Genomic DNA, 22,862 nt, shown 5'->3' with positions numbered 1-22,862 from the left:
CTGCTCATGGTGCTTATGCTGGTGATAATGGTGGTTGTGTTGGTGGCAATGGTAGTAATTGTGTTGGTGGCAGTAATGATGGGGGTGATATTAGTTTTAATGATGGTAAAGGTGGTGGTGGTGGTAATGCTGTGTAAAGGATGTTCAGCTCAGTTATTCTTCAGGAAAAACTGGTCTGCAACTTGCCCAAAGTAAAAAAGTAATATTTTAGTGATAACTCATTTACTCATTCATTAGTTTCCCATGTACGGACATAAAATACTTCTTGCTCACATAGTACCCATAAAATTATTCAGCCACTGAGAGCTGACAACGTAAGAAGAACACAGATCCCTTATGTACTAAGAAACCTGCAACATGCTATCTGCAGCCGCAGTGACTGCTTTTATCATAGTGCTAAACCCATGATTTTTTGAATGGTTGATTAACCCTAAAATGATTCTCTGTTGGACAGGCATGATGTGGAGCTTGTTGTTTACTGTGGCACTATGACAATGTATGCAGCTCCATATTCTTGTGCATACCTTTTACAAAAATCATCAGCATGTAATAAAACCAGCTTACCTCTTTAAGCATTAAAAGGTTATGCAAAGGAAACATTTTCAAACAGCGTATACTTTTCCAAACTCTCATTTACAGTGATGGCAGCAATAGTTGTATTAATCTTAGCGTTTGACAACATAACATAAAGAATTATAGATTGGTAAAGGTGAATTACGGAGATGTTTTTTTACCAAGGAGTTCTAATGGACATCAAATAGACAGCAAGAACTTAGTATGCAGTGTAAGCATGTTAAGGCGATCAGGAGTGGACTGAGAGGGTGCTTGTTCTCTATACATCATGTAGTTGATGCAGTCACTCGAGTGGAGGCAGAAGGGTACACTCAAACAGTTAATAGCATTAGCTGAAAGATAAATGCTTGATTGGACTGAGCCAAGAAGTGATTGACAAAGTCTTAAGCAAGAGGCTGAAAGAGCTGGTTAAAGAAAGCCAGTGTTAGAAATGGGCAGACATAAAGCTTAATCTATGAATATTGTAAGCAATAAGTATGTTTGAAATATACACTGCCCAAACCCATTACATGAAAATAGTTTAATGGTCTTTGAGAATGGTACAGTTAAAATGCTGCTGGGCCGTGTGAATGTAGGTGGGCATTTGAGTTTTCTTCTCTTCCTATACTATAAATAAACAGACCAGATCCATAATATCAGATCTGAACACATGTGTATGCACCATGAAGCTCAACCATCAATATTTGGTTGAATATCACTCTGCCCTTGTCTCCTATTGACCATCTCCCATGATTACACTACATCAACTGCTCTACATCCCACTTAAAATGACCTCAATTGCCCACAATGATTTCACCCAATAGTTGTCTTCATATCTGCCTTATACGTCTCAGCATAACAGACTTTCAGAGCCAGTCACACTGTCACCCGGCTGCCCGTTCATATTTACATATTTGCATTGTCCCATCCACCCTTCCCCAGAGACCATACCAGCTTACATCTGCCACCACTACTCGTACTCTTTGTGCTCTGTTACCACTCCCTTACCGACGCCCAGCGTTAATTGTAAAGCTCATTGTATTGGTATGACTTTCTAAACCATTTCTGCTCAAAACCTTTTTTTTTTCCTTCTTCTAATTCTGTTGCCCATGACAAAACACTTTTTTTCCTTATTGACGCTCACTGTGATTGTGTTTCTAAATAACCTCTTGGCACCTAATTTCAACTTATTTCAAGAAAATGTACTTCACCTTCCTCTACTACACCCCAAAAAAATGTATATCCCACCTTAACATCCTTCCACAGTCCATTCTCTTTTCATCTTCTGCTGGCGAACTTGAGCATTTATTTCAATAGCAGAAAGTGCTGCTACAGAGTCATTAAAACCTTCACCTGGGGTTGCTACATCCTACTGAGACATCTACAAGACACTTACCGCATCACTTTTGGCAGAACTTTAGCCCTCTGAAAACTGTGACATTATAGCAGTCTCAATCTGAACTACGCTCATTGCTCTGTTCAGCCCCTTCAAAAAGTCCTCAGCTTTGACAGTCATATCCTGTTTTATCTTACCAAAGATTACACACAACTATCTTCTGAGAACGCACAGGCCGGCTCAATTTATACAGCTGGATCAATTCTCTACAAGTTCCTCACTTTAGTGTATAAATCTCTCCATGTACCTGCATTACTCAGACTCTCCCTTTTGACCTATGTTTGCATGGGCTACAACCAACTCAATACTTTCTCTCCACTCCCAACGCAGCAAGAACCTCCTCAGAATCCAGAATTTTCTTTGTCTTGGCACCCTCTTACTGGAATGCCTGAACACTAGACAGATGATATGATTAACTGAGCTCCTTTTTAATACACTCAAATATGATCCTACTACTTGAGAATGCCACAAGTAAAGATCTATACTAGCTAGTAGGGGTTTCACCTGAATACTGCTGGTATTGAGTATCTATCTAACTGACAAACTACAGTTTTGACCCCTGTTTTCAACCTTTCATTTATTCTTTCAACCAGGCTGTATGGTGAGTACTATCTCATTATTGCAAGTGTTCTGTGACAATCCTTATAGGACAAGATAAAAAAGTATCTACTCTCAATTAGGGATTGAATCCCTCCTAATGAATCTAAACATTACCCAAATGGCAAAAGAGCTAGATGCTATTTCTGCCTATCCAGGAAACAGATTTTAGAATTGTGCTGTTGGATACCGAATCAGGTTCACCAGAAGATCCTTCTCCTGTGAGGATTTTGTATCCTCTAGTGTAGGTTATCTTCAGTGTAGTAGCGAGGACTATCAATATCAGCCACACATCGGGGGCAGTGCCTGAGCAATGGAAAATCAGCATGGTCTCTCTTATCCTAATGACACCAGAACATTTCACCTTAGTAATCTGGGCTCTATAGGCCAATAACCCTACTTCTTGCTCTAGTCAAGCTGCTGGAAAGGGTGGTAGGTAAACAGCTGTCCATTTAGCCAGACGAGCATGAAATTATTGAGCATTGGCAAATGGGGATTCAACCATGGTGGGTTACTGAATCCACCTTTGTTGTTGCTTTTAATAAGGTGAGAGTCATACTGAACGAGGAGGACGTCCACGGCTACATTCCACATGGTTGACTGTACAGTCCTCCAAAGAATAACAGAGATTTACATAGGCAATTTTGTGATGACCTAGTTTACATCTTTGCTGGCAAATTGGTTCCAAGTGCCCTCTGTTCCTCACTGCAGTTCAGAAATGGATGAGCCATAATTACCTCAGGCTTAACACTTGAAAGGCTACTTCATTGTGCTGGGAATTAACATCACCCATTGAGATAGCTTCCTCTGGCCCACAAATATTGGACACCCACCTACACCTGTACAAATGGTCAAATGCTTTAGCGTGATAAACAATTGAAGTTCTCCCTGAAGAAAAGCTTGGATTCCTCTACAAGGCTATGGCTACCCGAGTGGTAACATTATGTGTTTTGTCATTGATTATTGCAAAAGCCTATTCTCTGGCAGTGCTCCACAAGATTCAGAATTTTGCAAGGAGAGTGGCATGAAACCTGCAAAAGTACAATCATGTGTATGAGGCAGACAGAGGCATGCACTGGCTGGCAATTTAATAAGGCATCTAGTTTAAGTATCGGTGTGTAGTGCACAGGATCTTCTATGACCCAAGACCCTGAAAATCAGAGCCTTCTAGGCTATTAGACAAGCATGCCCACTTCACAATTCACTCTTCTTTCTCCATTTTTTTAAGTCCTGATAGTATATAAAGAATGCATTGGAGTGCACTATTTACCGAATTTCTTGACATTAATAGGGGTACCGCCCCTGATCAGGTGGTCTGGGACGCTCTAAAGGCCGCAGTACGTGGAGAGACTAAAAGTTTTTCTTCATTTCGGTGGAAGCAAGGGCAAGAGCAGTTGAAGGGTCGTCTTGAGGAGCTTAGACTGGCAGAATTAGAATTAGAATTAGCCTCCAAAATTAAGAATGGCCACGATGTAGAGGACTGTCAGCAGGCTGTCACTATAATAAAATCTAAACTCCTGGAGTCTTTTGGTTTGGCCTTTGCCGCTAAGTACCTTCTATATCGTACGATGATGTTTGAATATGGGGAAAATTCCGGTAGGGTACTGGTGAAGAGGCTCCATCAGAAAAGTGTACAGAGTCGTGTCATGAGAATACAGGACGAAAACGGTACGGTTCAGAATACCCAGGAAGGAGTGAATGGTGTGTATCAAAAGTATTATGTCGAGCTTTATTCTGAGGATATTGAGAGTGCTCAGTTAGAGTCAGAGATTGAGGCCTTCCTATCGGGCCAAGACACTATGAAGATATCACCAGAACAGAATGAAATATTATCGGCTCCTATTTCATGGGAGGTGGTGGTGTCAGCGGTCAAAGCCTTGGCCAATGGCAAGGCCACAGGCCCAGACGCGATGCCCTTTGAGTTCTACAAGATACTTTTAGCAGAGATTCGGCAGGACCTCCTTACTGTTCTTAGGGCCGCACAGAAAGGCACGGTTCCTGACTCATGGCTGCGGACTACAATTGTTTTGTAAAAAAAAAAAGGAAAGCCGGAGTTGAGTCCGTCATGCTTTCGGCCAATCTCTCTCATCAATAGTGATTCTAAAATATTCTCAAAAATGTTAGCCTCCAGATTAGCTGAGGTAATAGTTCCATTGGTATCTCTGCGCCAACACGGATTTATTCCGGGCCGTGACACAGCAGACCATGTCCGGCGTGTTATTGCCCTACTGGATTGGGCACAGGTCACGGCCTCTCCCCTCGGGGTGATCCTGTTGGACGCTGAGAAGGCGTTCGACAGAGTCTCCTGGGGGGTTTTGTGGGCCGTGCTTAGGTGGAAGGGTTTTAGCACTGAATATATCCAAGCTATTCGGGCATTGTATGCCTCTCCGGAGGCAGCACTTCATATTTCGGGTCAAGAGACCGGCTATTTTAATATTAGTAGGGGCACTAGGCAAGGGTGCCCGTGCTCACCCTTGCTGTTTGCCTTATATATTGACCCGTTTTTGAGCAAAATTGAAGGGGATCGGAGCATAGTACCCATAAGAGTTGGGGACACAGAGTATCGGGCTCTGGCCTATGCAGACGATATCGTCGTGTTAACATCGGATGTTCCTTCTGCACTTCGGGTACTTAAGGTGTCAGCTGAGCAGTTTGGCTTAGTGTCTGGTTATAAGTTAAACGTGGCCAAGACCCAGGTTGTTCAAACACCAGATATGCCACACTCTGGGACCCCAGTGGTTAGTGAAGCAACGTACCTCGGGGTAAGGATCACAGCGGCAGTGGAAACTATTCCGGATTTAAATATTCTTCCGGTAATAGATGCAGTAAATATTAAATTAGAACAATTGGATCATTTACACCTGTCTCTCTATGGCCGTTGCAGTGTTCTTAAAATGCATATACTGCCGAAGTTCCTATATCTTTTTAGGACAATACCTTTAGTACTTTCGCAAAGTAGTTTGGCAAAGGCAGACAGGATCTGCTATAGGTTTTTGTGGGGGTATCGGCGTTCTCGTAGGGCTGCCAAGTGGATGTGCCTTCCTCGGAATCGAAGCGGGTGGGCGGTACCCAATCTGGTGTTATACTATTGGTCGGTAATGATACAGTCTTTGGGAGTGCCGCTTCTAGGCGATTGCATCGAAGTTCCGCTATGCAATCGCCCTACTATCTTTGAGATCGGGTTAGGCACTGCGGCCAAGGGTATCCTGGTTGAAATCTTAGAGCCGAGTTACTTCAAAAGAACTAGATTCAAGGTAATCAATGCTATGTTCCTAATCTGCCGGAAAATTAGGCGGAAATTGTCCATCCATCAGCTCAATGTATATTCTCCATTCAAAGCATCCCGACTTCTTTTTCCCCCTATTTTCCAAGATCAGACAATGGATAGATGGCAAGCACATGGACTGCGGGTTATAGGAGACTTGATGGGGGATGGTCAATTATTATCTTTTCTATCTTTGAAGGATAAATTTCAGCTGCATACTCACAATTTTTTTTAAATATCTTCAGGTCAGAAGTTTTTTGTACAAACATCTTGACAGAATTCCCTCATTATTTGATAAATTAGCTATATTTGAACTTATTCAAAAGAAAGCCAGAATAGGAATGGTGTATCGGTTTCTATTGTCCAGTCTCCCGGATGATTTGAGTGCACAAGGATTAAGGTGGGCAGACAAATTGGGGAAGACTGATGTGGATCTAAATTCGGCCCTGGAGCTTGCTAGCGAGGTTTTGGTTTCTGGAAGTCTCCGGACCCAAAGCTATATGTCGATGTTCGACTTGTATTATACGCCTGCAAGAATTGCAAAATGGGGTAGCAGAAAGGGGGACCAGTGCTCGAGGTGTGGGTTGTATGCAGCAAATACAATTCATATGTTTTATTCTTGTCCGAATTTGTCTGATTTTCTATCAGACATAGAGCGTTTTATCAACTCTACGCTTAAGATTCAGTGTACCTTGACTCCTGAGATGGTGATAATGGGCTATGACGGCGTAGCAATAATGGGTAATTCATGGTACACTTCTGTGTTCTTGTTTATCGGTATGTCTATGATTCGGTTGTGTATAACTTGACAATGGCTCTCCCCCGAGGCTCCGACATTCATGAATTAGAGAGCTACACTGCTTGCTATTCATAAGATGGTATTCTCAGTATATTCATTAAAGGGTAGGCGGAGGCAGAAGCTTGCCTCTAAGATATGGGCTCCGGTGGAGGAATGGATTAAATAGTGGGTATGATTAAAATGTTTTTTCACCCCCCCACTGTGATCGGTGGCAGTATTATGAAATGTTAGGACTAGGCTCCATAGTGTGGTCCTCCTCTTACTCTTCTTCTTATTTTTTTTCTGCCCCACCATAGTTCAGTTTATTTTGTTGGGTACTTTTTATGCTGTAATATCTTGTCTCGATGTTTTCTTTTCTTTATATTCTGAAATTTTTTCTTATCTTTTTTATTTTTTTATTTTCATTTATTGCCATTGAAAATGAGATGTAATTTTCAATGTTTGTGCACTTTTGTACTGAAAGCCATGACTGTATTGTTCTACATAAACTTGAATTATTTTTTTTTTTTAAAAGAATGTATAGACGGAGTGCACTATTTACCGACCTGAAAGACTCTGAACCCAGCTACCTGATTGCATACCAAAGAGAGAACCCCCCCACCTCTTATTCTACAAGGCTTTCACATCTTTTTGTTAGCTCGCAGCTTTCTTGTTTGGTTTTTGTTCTGTTTTAAACATTTTCTCCACAAAGTGCAAGGAAACCATAATTGGAAGGAATGCTCTTTATGAAATAAATAAATAAATACAATTATGTGACCTACTACAACTAAGCTACTGATCAATAGCCTCCTTCGTCTTGCATTAACCATCCAGTACATTTCTAGGCCTCTTGTACTACCTTTATATAAAATCTATGTTCAGTAATTATTTTTGAAGTTGTAATTAATGACATAAAAAATACGGATAAAATCCATCTTATGTTTTTCGATTTTGGGGTACAATGTCTGCTAGTGCCTTAGTCTGTTGCCACTGGTTAGCTAAGAGGCTAAGTCGTGACTACATAATGTTCACCATGAATGTTTGTTTTTATTTCAGCCATTTCTCATTGATGGATTTAAGTTTGACTTGAGAGTTTATGTTCTTGTCACCTCCTGTGATCCACTTCGGATCTTCGTCTATGAGGAAGGTTTGGCACGGTTTGCAACTAACAACTACATCGAACCAAGCAACAATAACCTGGTAAAAAAAATTATTTCCCTTGGAAGAGGGCCTAATTTAAAATAATAAACCCTATTCGGTTTTAGATGAAAAATTTCCACTTGTCCTTGAAGAGTGTGTGAGAGGTTTATTCAGGGGTGGCATCAAGGCAAATTAAGCAAAGATGAACAGGTAAATTTCCATATTTCTAATTGTATAAACATATGGTGGTAGAATCTCAGATACATAATTTGTAATCAGTGTTGGAGAGAGCTGGGTGCTGGATATGTAGTAAATGTTCCCATTTGAAAAATGAAGTGAATTTGACCTTGAAATCATTACATTTGCCAATTACATCAGGGGCAGATGGTGGGCAACGCCATTCATATCAGTGTCTTGTTATAGGGCATCTATAAGGGTATCTACCACCATGTTTGATTTTTGTTTTTCAGCTGCATGACCTTTGAATTGCACTTTGATCGCCCTGAATTGTTTTTCAGGTTGTGGTTTTAACATTTTAAAATGTCCTTTTTTTTTTTTTAAACGAATCCAGACGCTGCCAAACTGTGCATGCTAATAGCGCAGGAAGGTGATCCTACATCAGATTTTTAAACACCTTATGGTGGGAACTATGAACTTCCTCAGTCTGTGATCCTTCTTTTCTCCTTGGGCAAGTGGTCTGAAAGTAGTGTAGACTTGGAAAAAGTTGAGAACCTCCTCAGTAGTAGCTGAAAAGGAAGACAAATTAAGGATGCAAACGAAGAATCTGGTTGTTTTCCACACAATCCTACATTGTATCCCCTTCCCTTAAAATGGAAAGTCTTGCCTTTGCCACCTCAAAACAGAGATTAAATTCACTGACACAATGTCCCATGGCATGGAATCTTTTAAAAGAAAGTTGTTGGTCCTCTCCCAGAATTAACTCCTCGCGTGACCATAGAAACGTACCACATGACACTTAGAGCCTCAGTAATTAGTGTAGCTCACATGCATTTCTCAAACACAGAGGGCACATGGGAGCATTTTATATCTCTCCTTAGATAGCAAGGATCAGTTGGTCTCGTCCTAAGGTTTAGGAACCAGTGTAGAACAGAAAAATCTTTGTTGGTAATTAAAACTAAGCCGCTTCTAAACCACCTCAGAATGAGAAAGGTCATCCCCACAACGACATTCAGGGTTCTGATGGGTTTCCACCAACTTAAGATAGGCATAAAATTGGCTAACAGAGGAAAAAACATAACGTTTTGTTTCCTTGAACCTGCCAATCTTTAGGTCCTCAAAAAGATTTTAAGTCAACATTCTCTCTCCAAAAGTCATAGCCTTGTGTCGACAACTGGGAAAGAAAAGATGCAGAGTAAATCAGCTTTGTGTCAGTGAACATATGTTTCTTTGCCTGTGAAGGTGTGAATTTATAATCATAAAGCTCTGGGTCTGTTGTATCTTGACCAGAAAAATATTCAAACTTATGTGCAAATGTTTTTAATTTACCCTGTGGTGATATAGAACAGTATTCACATTGTGTGTAATTAAATACTGCATGTGAAGTACTTGTTTTATGCAGACAATGGTGACCATAGTGCTGCAAACAGAACATTCCATCTTAATTAGTCGTTCCATCATGAATTTCTTCAGTATTAAAAACAGGACAATGCTCTAGATCAGCAAGTATTTCATGCACTGTATCAATGTTCCAATCATCAAAGTTAAAACTAGAGTGATAACATCATGTAAAGTAATTCTAAAGACATAGGAAATCTGTAAAGTTTCAATCGGTCCAAATATATCATATGATACCTTATCCCAAACAATTCCATCAAGAACTGGAACAGCAGAAATATTCACCAGGGAAAGGTCTCTTTGCACTTTGTTTGATGAAGAATGGGGTATTAAAACCACGTTTACCAGTTCAACAGCAGAGCGTTCTGGGAGATAATGTCCGTTTAGCAGCAAGAAAAAGACTGTCGCAAAACCAATCCAAAGGAAGAGGAAAAGTAAATAGATTGTAATCCAAATGTATATCCACGGAGGGATAAAGTATGTCTTTTTGAACCAAATGTAGAATTTGTGTAATTCAATCTGGACAGGTGGCGGTGGGTCTGATTAATCTGAAAAGAAGTCATCAAAGTCAATGAAATAACCGGAGGCTGTTTGCTCAATTTTAGGTAGTTCTGGAGGCTGTGCAGAACTGGGCGATGACTCGAATGGTAGTATGTTGTGGTAGACACCATCAGTGTTTTGTTTCAAGATTGAAATCTGTGTTTCCGCCCAAAATGATTGTATTGCATCTGTTAATGTAGCTGGAAAAAGCAATACGTCAGTGTCAGCTGGAAAACTTAAACTACATCATTTGTGAAAGCTTATAAAGGGAACTTCTGTATGGAAGTGAGAGGAGGCAAGTAACTTCCTTAGTATCAGCCACAAGCTGTAGTTTGATAAGATCTAGGGACGCTAATCTCCTTTATTTGCTACCAGCAAGGGTCGGTAAAAGTAGAGTTCCGGTACTTTTAACTACTAAGACATGGATAGGTGCTCTGTAGAAGGGCCCAAATTCTTTCTTGTCCACTATACTCTTCCGGACCAGGTCACCGATCTTTGGAATCCAACCAGGAGTTGCTGGCGTGTCCTTCACTTCACCAGTGGCGGACCTTTTCTTTCTAATGGATGTTGCTCTAAGCTTCTCAAAGTTTGTTCAGTTCCTGTAAAACAACCAAACATTCACTGATATCGAAATGCATTTCCGTCACCACTGTACTTGGGCTGTCGAGGTCTGGAAGCCACATCTTAAGCTAGAATAGGATTTCGTAAAGAATCAGACTACCCAGGGATTTTCAAGGCAGATTGAGGGCTCAATGTACACATCTGCGACCTAAACTTGATACCCTAGCTGTTAAAGAATGCTTTAAGTCTCGCTTCTTCCTCTCCACTAGCGTGTTTCCCTCGGGCTGATAGGGGGAGGAGTACTTAACAGTCACACCCAGTTTTCCCATGGTGTCTCTGTGAGCCTTAGAGGCAAATGTTAGACCCTGGTTTGAATGAAATGTGGCTACGGCAAGTGTTCTGATGAAGACTTACAAGTCTTTTATAACAGTTTCGGGCGTCAGCCGATCCCTGTGACCAGACCCTTAGGAATCAATAGTAGGAATCCACTACTACCATGATGTACTTGTTAGACCCATCAGAGTGTAAGGATCAGCAGTGGTCCAGATAAACACAAACCGGAGGCTTGTCTGAGATCAATATGTGGTGGACGTGCTGTGGTGAAAGCTTTCATCTATAGACAAATGTCACATGAGCAGATGCTAGGCTGTCTTCTGCTGCTAGGATCAGTCCTAACCTGTGATCTGAATTTGGTATTGCTCTATCCCCCACTGCTGGAATGTGAGCAAATGTTTTGACGCTCAACTGGTAGGAGTATTTAGTTAAAAAACCTTTAGGAAAGTGTGTGCTGTCACTCGCAGCATTGACAGCAATCATGATGTCTCCATCTATTACGAGAATGAGTAATTCCAGTGAATGCAGCAGTTTGCACTGTTGCTTTTGCAGCTTCATCAGCCATGGAATTCCCTGCAACATGTATCCCTACATGCTGGTAACTCAGTGTGTGTATCACATGAGTCAATGGCAAACATGCTTTTAGTTTGGCCACATTTCACCAAAACATTTTGTGCTTTATTGTGTACCGTTTGGAATCTCTGACTCCATTCTGGTTCCAGTAGTGTAAGTACTCATTGCAAGACTGGGCACAATAATAAGAGTCACACACAATAAGTGTGGAGAATCTGGGATCCGTATTCTTGTGTACCAGAATTAGAGCATTTAGTTCAGCCAACTGCACAGTGAAATCACCAAGTGACTGCTTGTAGGTTTTATGAGGGTGAAATTCTCCAGCCTGCATCCTGTCCTTTACTGCTGCGCACGTAGCAGAGTATTGGTGCTTTGTCATTACGGCAGGCTGAGCAGAATAGTTCATATAATTATACTGAGATAGAGGGATGACTTCGTTGGGCAGACGATATTCGAGTTCATATTGCAAATATGCCTGTGTTTCTAATGTAAAGTCAATTTACATCGGTTGATGTAAATGAGTTGACCAATTGAATCCTTATTGGATGTAAAGCTTTTGCGTTAGGAATGTTGGCCTTTGTGACATCATCTAGGGTTGGAACCGAAGTCACAACAATGATGCATTTCCCATGAGCCCATGATCTTTCTGCCACTAAAGCAGTCTGTACAGCCGTTAGAACTTTCTCTCTCGCTGAAAAACACATGTCTGTATTGGTAAATACATGTGATTTATATGTAATTGGTACAGTGTCTCCTTCATTGAATGTGACATATGTGTATCCTGAAGCACCCACAATTATACAGATTACCAGGTTTTTGATGTTTGCTCTTGTGTGTAAGCTTGTATCCCAGAAACAGGACACTGTGATAGGCTATTTTTGATTTCTTTAAATTAAATTTGTAGGCCATGTGAGCAAATCCCAAAACTATGCAATCTACTATAACCAAGTGAGTTGATAGGTCATCATTCTTTAGGTATATGTTATTGACATAGCAAAATGCCTCATCGTCAAAATCTTGTAAAAGTACTGTTACCCAGAGTGAACACAGCCCTGGGCTGTTCCTAGACCCTTAGGGCAATCAACAGAACTTTTTCTGAGAACCGAGAGCACTAAATGTGGTCAAGCACCTGCTCTCAGGACCTATATTTTGGCTGAAAAATCCATCTGAAATATCTAACGTGGTTTTGTATTTTTTACGCACTATATTGTTCATAAGTGCCACACTATGCGCGTTTTGTACAGCAAATTTGCGTGTAGCGGTGTTCAAGTGTCTATAATCTAACACTAAACAATATTAATGGTCTGGTTTCAATACTGGAAACAATGGATTATTCATTGGCGAGGTGCAACTTTCTATTACACCTTGGTATTCAATTTGTGTGAGGATATCTCTAACTTATTTTTTAGCCTCATGTTTGATGGGGTATTGTCTTTGTGTTCATGGGGTTGACCTCACAGGTATAATGGGATAAGGGGAACAATTATCCCACCCCACATAGTTGCAGTATATTGCCGGAGCTTGAGCTAAGGGCCACTCCTTGGCGTATCAATGTTTAACTGATTCTAGAACGATGACTGAAAAAGCAGGAAAAATTACAGTTTCTCCCCTGGGGCAGTCCATAACAAACTCTGGTGGCCAATCCTTTTCAGCCAAGAGAATTTCGAAGCTGAATAACAAGTTCTCCCAAAAGAAAACATTTATGGAAAGCTGTATTTCCCACTCCATAATGGAGTTGCAATTAGTATACTTTACTACAGACTCTCAGTCTTTAGTCCAGGTGTTCAACCTGGATGTAGTCACTTATTGTTACTGCCGCCAGACACTCTAAAGGTTCCGGCAAACTATCATGATTTCTGCTGCGCTGTCCAGCATGGTCAGAGTCCACTCTCCGCTAAGAAGCAGTGTCCTCAATATCATTGGCAAGCTTAATTTTTTTTATGCCAGCTACCTTCTTCTTTTTTAATTGAAGTTTGAACTGTTTAGGTTTGTCTTCCTTTTGTATTATAATGTCAGAAGAGTTTTGTAAGTCTTTCTTTGGTTTAACATACTCCTCTGATCTACACTGTGATTGTCATTCTCTCTTTGCGTTTTTTTCAGAATGAGTCCTGAAAAGAATGTGTTTCAGTATCCTGATACCTATCAGGCGTTCTAAGTGAATCACAGTTACGTAGATTATAGCATTTTTCAGTGGACTCCTGTTGAGGAGATCCACCCCATGTTTAGTCTTTTCTTTACTTTCCTTATCATCCCACTTCGTTTTAGAAGAGTCAGGTGCCTGCTTCGAGTTATCCTTTTTAGAATTACCCTTGATCTGTGGTTTATTAGGTCTGGCTCCCAAATGATCTCTACCTATCGATGCATAGGTTTCTTAAGTAAATTTTGGTAATTTACACTTCTTGTCTCCTGGAGCGACCCTTGCGAATCACTAGCATATAGCCACCGCTACTGCTTCATCTTTTATGCTATTTAACATTATGGCGAATACTGCTGGAAAATAGCTAATGAGGGTGTAATGTGTGTTCCGGTATATACTGCAGCAAAGTCTGTACCCCAATGGTGTAGTATCCCAACGGGGGAGCCATCCCTATTGACAGGCATATTGTGAGAATTCTTTATTTTTCATGAGGTCCTATATGGGGAAAAACTTCTTCAAGCTGATTTGTTTTTGTGCAATACAGAACGGAGTGTCCTTCAGTCTGGTGGGATCCTTACCCATTACTCCATTGATGATTACTGGACTAATTCCAGGCGTAGCCAATTGCGGTTGTGCAGCTTGAGCAGCCTTCACTGGATTTACTGGCATTGTTCACATCTCATAATGTGTCAAACATCTATATGGTCTAACTAGATCTGTATATAGTATACATAGGTCTGCTGCTGTCTGATGAGCTATATCAGTGTACTATGTGTAACTGGCTAAGACTGGCCATGTTGCTCCCTCATTACTAAGGGGACCTATTCTAACATTGTTTCTTGTATGTGGTAAGGCAGCTTCTAGCCAATGTTGGTGTTCTTGATATGTTGGTGGTATCTCTAGTGCTTTATACGTTGTCTAGTTGTTAGGAACTACAGCTACAGTGTAAGCATGAAGGTGTCTTTATCGTGTATCTACTGCTAGGAGTGTAACTCATGATTAGAATACTTTTGTCCTGTACGCCTCGTGGGCCTCCACGACAAAGGTAACTTCTCCACCCACAAAGAGGAGTCCATGTTGTTGCAGCATTTGTGTAACCACATGTCTGCAGTTCATGTTATATTAATTGCTGTTTTGTGGAATTCAGAGTGGGTACCTCAGTGTGGTGATCCTTTGAAATGTTCAAGCTTGAACAACCTGTAGCCAACACATAGGATTGTCCTACTCAGCTGGGGATGATTTTTCCCTAACACAACAGACATCTCCTGTAAGTGGTGAGTAGGGGTCTTTGGGTATACAAAAGAAAACTACTCAGGCAATCCATTCAATAAGAACCCAAGCCAGATCATTGGTGGTGCCATGTTGTACAGCTTATACTTCCTGGCCTTAGTCCTGCTAGCTCACAGTGCACCTTCTGTACCACCAACTGGGTAAGGTGATAGGTGGAATATGCAACCTCAGAACATAACAACCCTGACACCCCAAGGGAATTGTGGTAACAGATCTAAAACCTTTTTGTTTGGTTACTCATGCATACCCAAAGAGATACACAAGTAATAGACAGCTTGGCGTTTCAATATTTATTGAAGCATTGTTATTCTTGAGTAAAATACGTGTGCTGCAATAATCAACAGAAGGAAACAGAATAAGGTGATCAGCATTTCGAAATGGTGAACCATTTTTCTGTTACAGAGAATACTTGCTTATATATAAGTCCTGTAACATAAAGTATTCCGACCTAGCACTTCCTAACCTATTGTGCCTAGGGTGGGTGAATCTATCAGAATCCCTGTAGGGTGATCTAACTCCCCCGTTATCGGTGGGTAAGTGTCATCAGGGAGCCCTTCTTTTAGTAGAGAGCTGGGTCTCATCCCTCGTAGGAGGTAAACAGGAATCAGCTGTGCTGGAATTCAGGCATGCGACCTCAGAGTGCCAGCGAAATGCTCCTCTAACTAAACGATGGAGTGATGTCACATATATAATCAACATCATCCATGTTGCCATGCCGAAGTCCCAGCCAGGCCGCTATTGTTGATTCTTTCGTGATGGCTCAGTCGCTGAGCAGACAATAACAAATAAATACTTTTTGCACATTGAACTTAGCCCTTGTACAGAATGTTCAAGGTATTGTGATGATATGCGTACGAAGTGCAAATGTAAACACAGCTATTTCAGATCATATTATCGTGCATAGGAGCACAAGCAAATGTGTGTCAAATGTCAGTGGTTCTAAGAAAAGAAGGCAAATTTAAAACGTCATCATGCACATTGAACTTAGCCCTTGTACCGAATGTTCAAGGTATTGTGATGATATGCGTACGAAGTGCAAATGTAAACACAGCTATTTCAGATCATATTATCGTGCATAGGAGCACAAGCAAATGTGTGTCAAATGTCAGTGGTTCTAAGAAAAGAAGGCAAATTTAAAACGTCATCATGTAAAATGGTGGTGTTCCTGCCTTGGCCTAATATGACCACATGACACTACTACCACCTGCTGAGGGGAACAACGAAGAAAGCCTTACCCGCACACATCAAACCCAAGAGCAACAACACCAAGGAACATTTCAACATCGTTAAGGAAATCTCCAACCCTGCTGCCCATAAAAATAACATCAGACCCTCACAGGAGCTGTGCAACAAACTTGCCGACTTCTTCCATGACAAGATCGCAACTATGTACAGAAACTTCGAACCCCAACCCACACATATGGACTTCCTCAACAGATACGCCACCACTACAACCGACACGAACCACAGACTGACCACATGTAACCTCCCTCCACCCAGGTCACCACCTCCACTATGAAATCCATCTACTTGGGAGCTCCCAGAGACACATGCCAGCACCACATCTTCAACTTCAGAAACCAAAGGATCTTCCAGGAAATCACCACTGTGCTCAACACCTCTATCACCACTGCAACATTTCCCGATGTCTGGAAACACGCCAAAGTCAGACCACTACTCAAAAAACCCTCCGCCGATGCCAGCGAACTAAAAAAACAATGGCCAATATCCCTGCTCCCATTCTTAGTTAAGGTACTGGAAAAGATTATCAAAAAGTAACTCATGGTACACCTGTAGCAGAACCAGCTACTCAACGCCTCCCAATCCGTCTTTCACAGCACAACAACGACCCTGATCACAGCCACCGAGGACACCAGAACCCCCCTGACCAAGAAGAAACTGCAGCTGTGATCCTGCTCGACCTCTCTGCAGCCTTCAACACCTTATCCCATCCCACCCTGATCGAAAGACTCCACCACATCGGCATCCAAGGGGATGTGCTTAGGTGGTTCACCTCCTTCCTTACCGGAACAACCCAGAGGATCCACCTACCACCTTTCACCGTCAAACCCAAGGATATCACATGCCGTATCCCCCAGCTCTTATCCCTCAGCCCCATGCTCTTCAATGCATATATGACCTGCTGCCCAACATTGTCGGATCACAGGGTCACATGGAACGCCTGCTGTTGGCCATCAGACCTTAGGACCCGCACCCACTCCTTCTGACCACACCAGAAACCTCAGAATCATCATTGACAACAAGCTCACCATGAACTGGCAACTCTCCAAGCAAAGTGAAATGAGAATCAAGATTTCATTAAAGACACATGAGGCTAACATTATGCATCATATCCTTTAATTGCCAATCTGCAGCTCTTTAAAGACGTATAACAATCTAAAAAACTAGAACCAGAGCACCCCAGTACATAAATATCCCTTGTCTAGAACATTCCTCCTCTTTTAATCTGCGAACATCCTCTTTGTTAGACCTGTCCGCCCTAGGGTGATCTTTCCTGGGGTTTTTTTTTCGCCCTTGCCTCATTTTTTTCCACCCTCTTTTTGGTTGGCTCTAGGTCTCCGGGCACCTTACCATTGCTAGTCAATGCTAAGGTGCAGGTGCTCTCTACCATCAAGATGGCTGCCACAGACCCCTGCTACTGCGGAGCGGTCTTTCATGTAGCACCCTAGTTGTCAGGAGCTGTCTAGAACCCTTAGGTATTGTGACATCACTAGCCTGGTTCCCCTGTCCATCCCTAGAATGTAGAAGGCCCTGGAACCTTCCGGAATAGAGAGAGGTCACCTGATCTGGGGGTATAAATAGAAAGGGCGGGAAACTTTCTAGTCAGTTGTTGAGGTACCACTGACCTGGGGGGGGACCCTGTGCTGGAGTTTAGGCGGAAGGGGGAGGGGGCACCTATACCACTAGGGGTGACTAGGTCTAGGCCTTGCCCGCTAAGCTGCGTGAGGATTCCTGACCAAACCCACTGACCTGGCCCAGTGTGAGGGACTCCCCTAGGGACCATCAGGAGAGGCCTAACTGGCAGCAGCCTCCAACTCAAACCCCCCCCCCATCCCCCGAACTGACTAACTATCCCCTTGTCAGGAAAGGGCCGTGTACCATCAGCGCCATAAGGAATCACCATCTGTGAAGAACTGCTGAAGACTCAGCCAAGAATCCTCCTCAGAGCCCCCACTGGTTCTGTCAGCACTAAATTGGTAGTGCGATATCCTGCCCCTGAAGCGCTGTGGTGGCGAAGCGCTATTTGTTCCCAAACTCACCGCCGCTGCCCGAGTCCTGAAGCGCTGTGGTGGCGAAGCGCTATTTGTTCCCAAACTCACCGCCGCTGCCCGAGTCCTGAAGCGCTGTGGTGGCGAAGCGCTAATTGATCTCAAACTCACCGCCGCTGCCCGAGTCCTGAAGCGCTGTGGTGGCGAAGCGCTATTTGTTCTCAAACTCACCGCCGCTGCCCGGGGTAGCTGCCATTGCACTTGTCAGGGGGCCGGACGACCTTTTCGCGACCTCCATCACGTGACGGAGCGTCGGCCGTGTCAGAGGCCTCGCCCCCGCCCACGTCCAGCCTTCCCCGAGCTCTGTCATCGCCTCACGCCAGCGGCGCTGCTCCCAGCGGGAGTGGTTGGACTCGCGCCTTCCCCGGAAGCCTCCCTCAGTGACGGCGTCTTGAAGAGACCAGCGCAAGGGCCCCGGAGAGCCGAAGATCTCAGGTAACTTTCCCGGGGGGAGGGGCGCGGAGACCCGAGTAGCGCAGGGGGGTTGCCGAGTAGTGTTCACCCCTCGAGAGGCAGCCCCGCATCCGCCCCTCCCCGGGAGAGACTGGGACGGGGCCTCTTGAGCCTGGTGGGTCGTCGGGAGGCTCGGGACATATACAGAAGATACAGAAACTGAGCATGTGAGGGTGCGGAGGGTCATTAAGCCAGCGAGTCAGCCCCATTGGGAACCCTTCCTTTGTTTTTTTCCTAATTGTAGAACCGGGAAGCCCCACACCAGATCGCTCCCACTACAAAGGAATATGTTCCCAGTTATCGTGACACTTCCAGGGCGAGAGGATTGCTGATACTTAATGAATTCAAGCTAATGTAATGCTGAAGTTATGTCCAGACTTTAATGAATTCGTGCTGGAGTATTGCTAATGTTATGTCCAGACTTTAATGAATTCGTGCTGGAGTATTGCTAATGTTATGTCCAGACTTTAATGAATTTGTGCTAATGTATTGCTAATGTTGGGTCCAGACCGTAATGAATTCATGTTAATTTATTGTGAACGTTATACTCAGTCCTCAAAGATCTTATGCTAAATTCCTGCACATGTTATTTCCCGTCATTAATGAATTCAGGCTAAATTACTTCTTGCTGCAAAATACTACATAAAGAAGTCTTGTTTTTAAATACAAGTGGTGTGAAGTCCTATCATTGCGTGCGTTACTCTGCTGAGGTGGGTGTGTGTGCTGCACGGCTACTGTATACAGAATGCCTTTGGGAGCCTTCCTGCCACGAGCCAGGCTACCCTTGTGAATTGGTTACCCCAGTTCCAACATAATTTGGTGCTCAGCGGTGGGATCCGGTCCTGTAGTTGTGCAGCACCCTTCAGTGAAGCAGAGTACGCCGCAATTGGACACCTAGTGTTTAAGCAAGCATAGCCAGGTGGCCTCTACTGTCTAACGGTGTGCCCAGAGGATTGCCCTAGTTGTTACCTACGTCCTGATATTCACTCATATTGTCTGGGTCCCCACCTGTCAGAATGGAGTTCCAGCTAGCCAACATAGAGGAATACTCGGTGGTTCAGCTGAGGAGTTTCTGTCAGGGGATGGGGGTGGCAGTTGGGAAGAGAGCCAAAGGAGAAGAGCTCCGTAAAGCCTTACAAGCATGGGTATTAGCCCACCCAGAGAGGAAAGGGGACGAGGAGCCAGAGGAGCAAGGGGCATTAGGGGAGGCGGGCACGTCAGGAGAACTAGACCTGCTGCACGTTGATGTCAGTGAAAACTTGTCGCCAGGGAGACGTTCTGGGGCAGGCAGTAGTGTGTCTAGAAGGAGTGCCTCGCCGGAGGAGTATGAGGACAGGAGGGAGGAGAGGTTACTGAGATGGGAGCTTGCAAAATTGGAAAAAGAAAAGGAAGATAAGAGGCTAGCAATGGAAGAAAGGAAGCTTGCGCATGAGCTCCAGCTCAAAGAATTGGAGTTGAGAGCATTACAGATCAGTGCGCAAGGGAATGTAAATGGTGGCAGCGTACCAGAGGTTCCACGGGAGCCTAAATTCTACCTCCCAAAAGATGTGATTGCTAGTTACGGGGTAGGGGATGACATCAACCGGTGGTTGGAGGCGTACGAAGTATCCCTGAAGGTCCATGGGGTGCCCACAAGCTACTGGGGGGGTGGCCTGTACCGATATATACCTCCCGTAGTGAGGGACACCCTCTTGTATCTAGAGAAGGTAGACCAAACCAACTATCCGGTGATGAAGGAGGCCCTGCTTAAAAAGTTTGGCCTCACCCCTGAGAGATACCGTCAGAGATTCCGTAGCAGTCACAAGTTGACCACGCAGAACTGGGTGGATTTCTATGATTATGCCCGGAAGGCTTTAGATGGATGGGTGCGTGGCAGCGAGGTGCAGGATTTTGAGGGTCTGTACAACTTAGTTCTGAGAGAGCACCTCTTGGATAGATGTTTTCCGGAGCTGCGCCAACACTTGGTGGACCGCAAGCTGACCGACCCCCGGACACTTGCGGAAGAGGCAGACACTTGGGTCAGTACCCGAGTGACCCTCAAGGGACCCGGGGGAGATGGCCCGAAGGGTGGACAGAGCGCCCCCCAGAAGAAAGAGGGGGGAGATAAAAAGAAGGAGCTCTTCCGAGGCCCACCAAACAGGCAGTTTGGGAAAAGTGTAGGGACTCCCTCTCAGTCCAGTTTCCCAAGGTCCACTCACCCTGACAAGGGTCAACCGCCAAGAACAGTCAAGTGTTATGAATGTGGGGAGGTGGGACACTATAAAGGGGATGTCCAGTGCCGCAAAAGAACTCCTGCACCCGCAGGAGGTAAGCCCCCCGGGGTGGCTAGTATAGCGCTTGGGGTGGAGTTGCCCCTAGATCGGGAGGGGGAGTGGACAGGCCTGACCCTCGTCTCACTGGGAGATAGGGAAGAGGTTCCAGTGATTTCCTTACCATCGAATACTGCCAAATACCGGCAGAGGGTGCAGGTGAATGGACAGGAGGTGGAGGCTTTGAGGGACACAGGTGCCAACATGACCACCGTAGTAAGGCGGCTGGTGTCCCCGGAGCAGTTGATCCCTGACGTGTTCCATCCGGCCGTATTGGCTGATGGTAGCCTGAGTCATTACCCAGTGGCTCGGGTTCCATTTGAGTGGGAAGGAGTTAAAGGCCCCTTGAAAGTTGCCGTGAGCCCCGCCTTGCCAGTGGACTGTCTGCTCGGGAACGATTTGGAGACCAACATCTGGAAGGAAGTGGAGCTACGCGCCCACACCGAAATGCTGGGGTTACCAGGATGGGCCTGTGTGGTTACAAGGTCCATGGCTGCCTGGCCAAGAACTCACACCGAGTTGGAGCCAGAAAGAACAGCCCAACCCGAAGTTGGACCAGTAGAGGAGGTGGATACCCCCCGTGGGATGAAAGAGGAGCCGGCGGTTGTGGCTCCAGGATCCGCGGAGGTGGATGTTGTTCCTGTGGGGGACCTGCCTATCCCGGCCGGTTGGTGCGTGGAAGGAGGGCCTACCCGGGAGGAATTTCGCCGGGGCCAGAGAGAGTGCCCCACGCTTGAAGGCATGCGGCGACAGGCCACAGCTCAAGCGACTAATAAGGAATCCGGTAATTACCACGTTTACTGGGAGGATGGCCTCCTGTATAGCGAGCCGAAGGTTCCGGTGCATGGATCTTCAAGGGCCTTAGTCGTGCCCCAATGCTACCGGACCTTTTTGCTGGAGTTAGCCCATGAGATACCTCTAGCTGGACACCTGGGCCAGGACAAGACTTTCGTGCGGTTAGTCCCGCATTTTTATTGGCCCAGGATGAGAGTTGCCTCTGACACCTATTGCAAGACCTGCAAGACATGCCAGGCAAGTGGCAAGACAGGAACCAAGGTGAAGGTCCCCTTGGAACCGCTTCCGGTGGTCGGGACCCCTTTTGAGCGGGTCGGGATCGACATTGTGGGACCATTGGACCCTCCGACCTCTTCGGGACACCGGTTCATCCTGGTGTTAGTGGACCACGCCACCCGGTACCCTGAGGCCATTCCTCTGAGGACCATCACTGCACCCGTGGTGGCGCGGGCCCTAATGGGAATTTTTACCCGAGTGGGATTCCCCAAGGTCGTGGTGTCGGATAGGGGCACAAATTTTATGTCAGCCTATATGCAGGCCATGTGGAAGGAGTGCGGGGTGACCTATCGGTTTTCCACTCCTTATCACCCCCAGACTAACGGACTCGTAGAGCGTTTTAACAAGACCTTAAAGGGGATGATCCGGATCCTGCCAGAGGACTTGAGGCGGAAATGGGACATCCTCCTCCCTTGCTTGCTATTTTCGTACCGCGAGGTACCGCAGAAGGGAGTCGGGTTCAGCCCTTTTGAGTTGCTCTACGGCCATCCCGTTAGGGGGCCCCTCAGCCTTGTCAAAGAGGGTTGGGAGAAGACTTCAATGAAGCTTCCCCGGGATGTTGTCAGCTATATGCTGGCATTCCGCAGCCATATGGCCAAGCTGTGGAAGGAGGCCTCAGCCAATTTGGAGGCCAGTCAAGCCGTCATGAAGGAGTGGTATGACCGCAACGCTCGGACGGTGGAGTTGGATGCTGGACAGAAGGTGTGGGTCATGGAGCCTGGGGAGCTTAGCGCCCTCCAGGACCGGTGGACTGGTCCGTTCGAGATTGTGGAGCGACGAGGCCAGAACACCTATGTAGTAGACTTGAAGAACCCCCGGCAGCCCCATCGGGTGTTCCACGCAAACCGCCTGAAGCCGCACCATGAGAGATCGGAGATGACCCTCCTTATGGTGACGGATGGGAGCGAGGAGGAAGAGAGTGAGCCTCTTCCTGACCTTCTGGCGGCTCAAGAGAAGGATGGTTCGGTAGAGGGAGTGGTCCTCTCCCCATCCTTGACCCCG

The 22,862-nt window shown here is 44.9% G+C and overlaps 1 protein-coding gene across 1 annotated transcript in view; it reads left to right on the top strand.

Annotated features, from left to right (window-relative positions):
• TTLL13 (tubulin tyrosine ligase like 13) overlaps positions 1-22,862 on the top strand; it is a 433,768-nt gene that overhangs the window by 132,523 nt on the left and 278,383 nt on the right. Inside the window, 1 exon segment of the mRNA XM_085644394.1 lies at positions 7,645-7,788. Coding sequence (XP_085500520.1) covers positions 7,645-7,788 — 144 coding nt within the window.

The sequence above is a fragment of the Triturus cristatus genome, chromosome 3_1 (assembly GCF_964204655.1).
Source record: "Triturus cristatus chromosome 3_1, aTriCri1.1, whole genome shotgun sequence".
Taxonomy (NCBI): Eukaryota; Metazoa; Chordata; class Amphibia; order Caudata; family Salamandridae; genus Triturus; species Triturus cristatus.
Note: the sequence above shows the minus strand (reverse complement) of the source record. Positions and strands in the feature narration are given on the sequence as shown.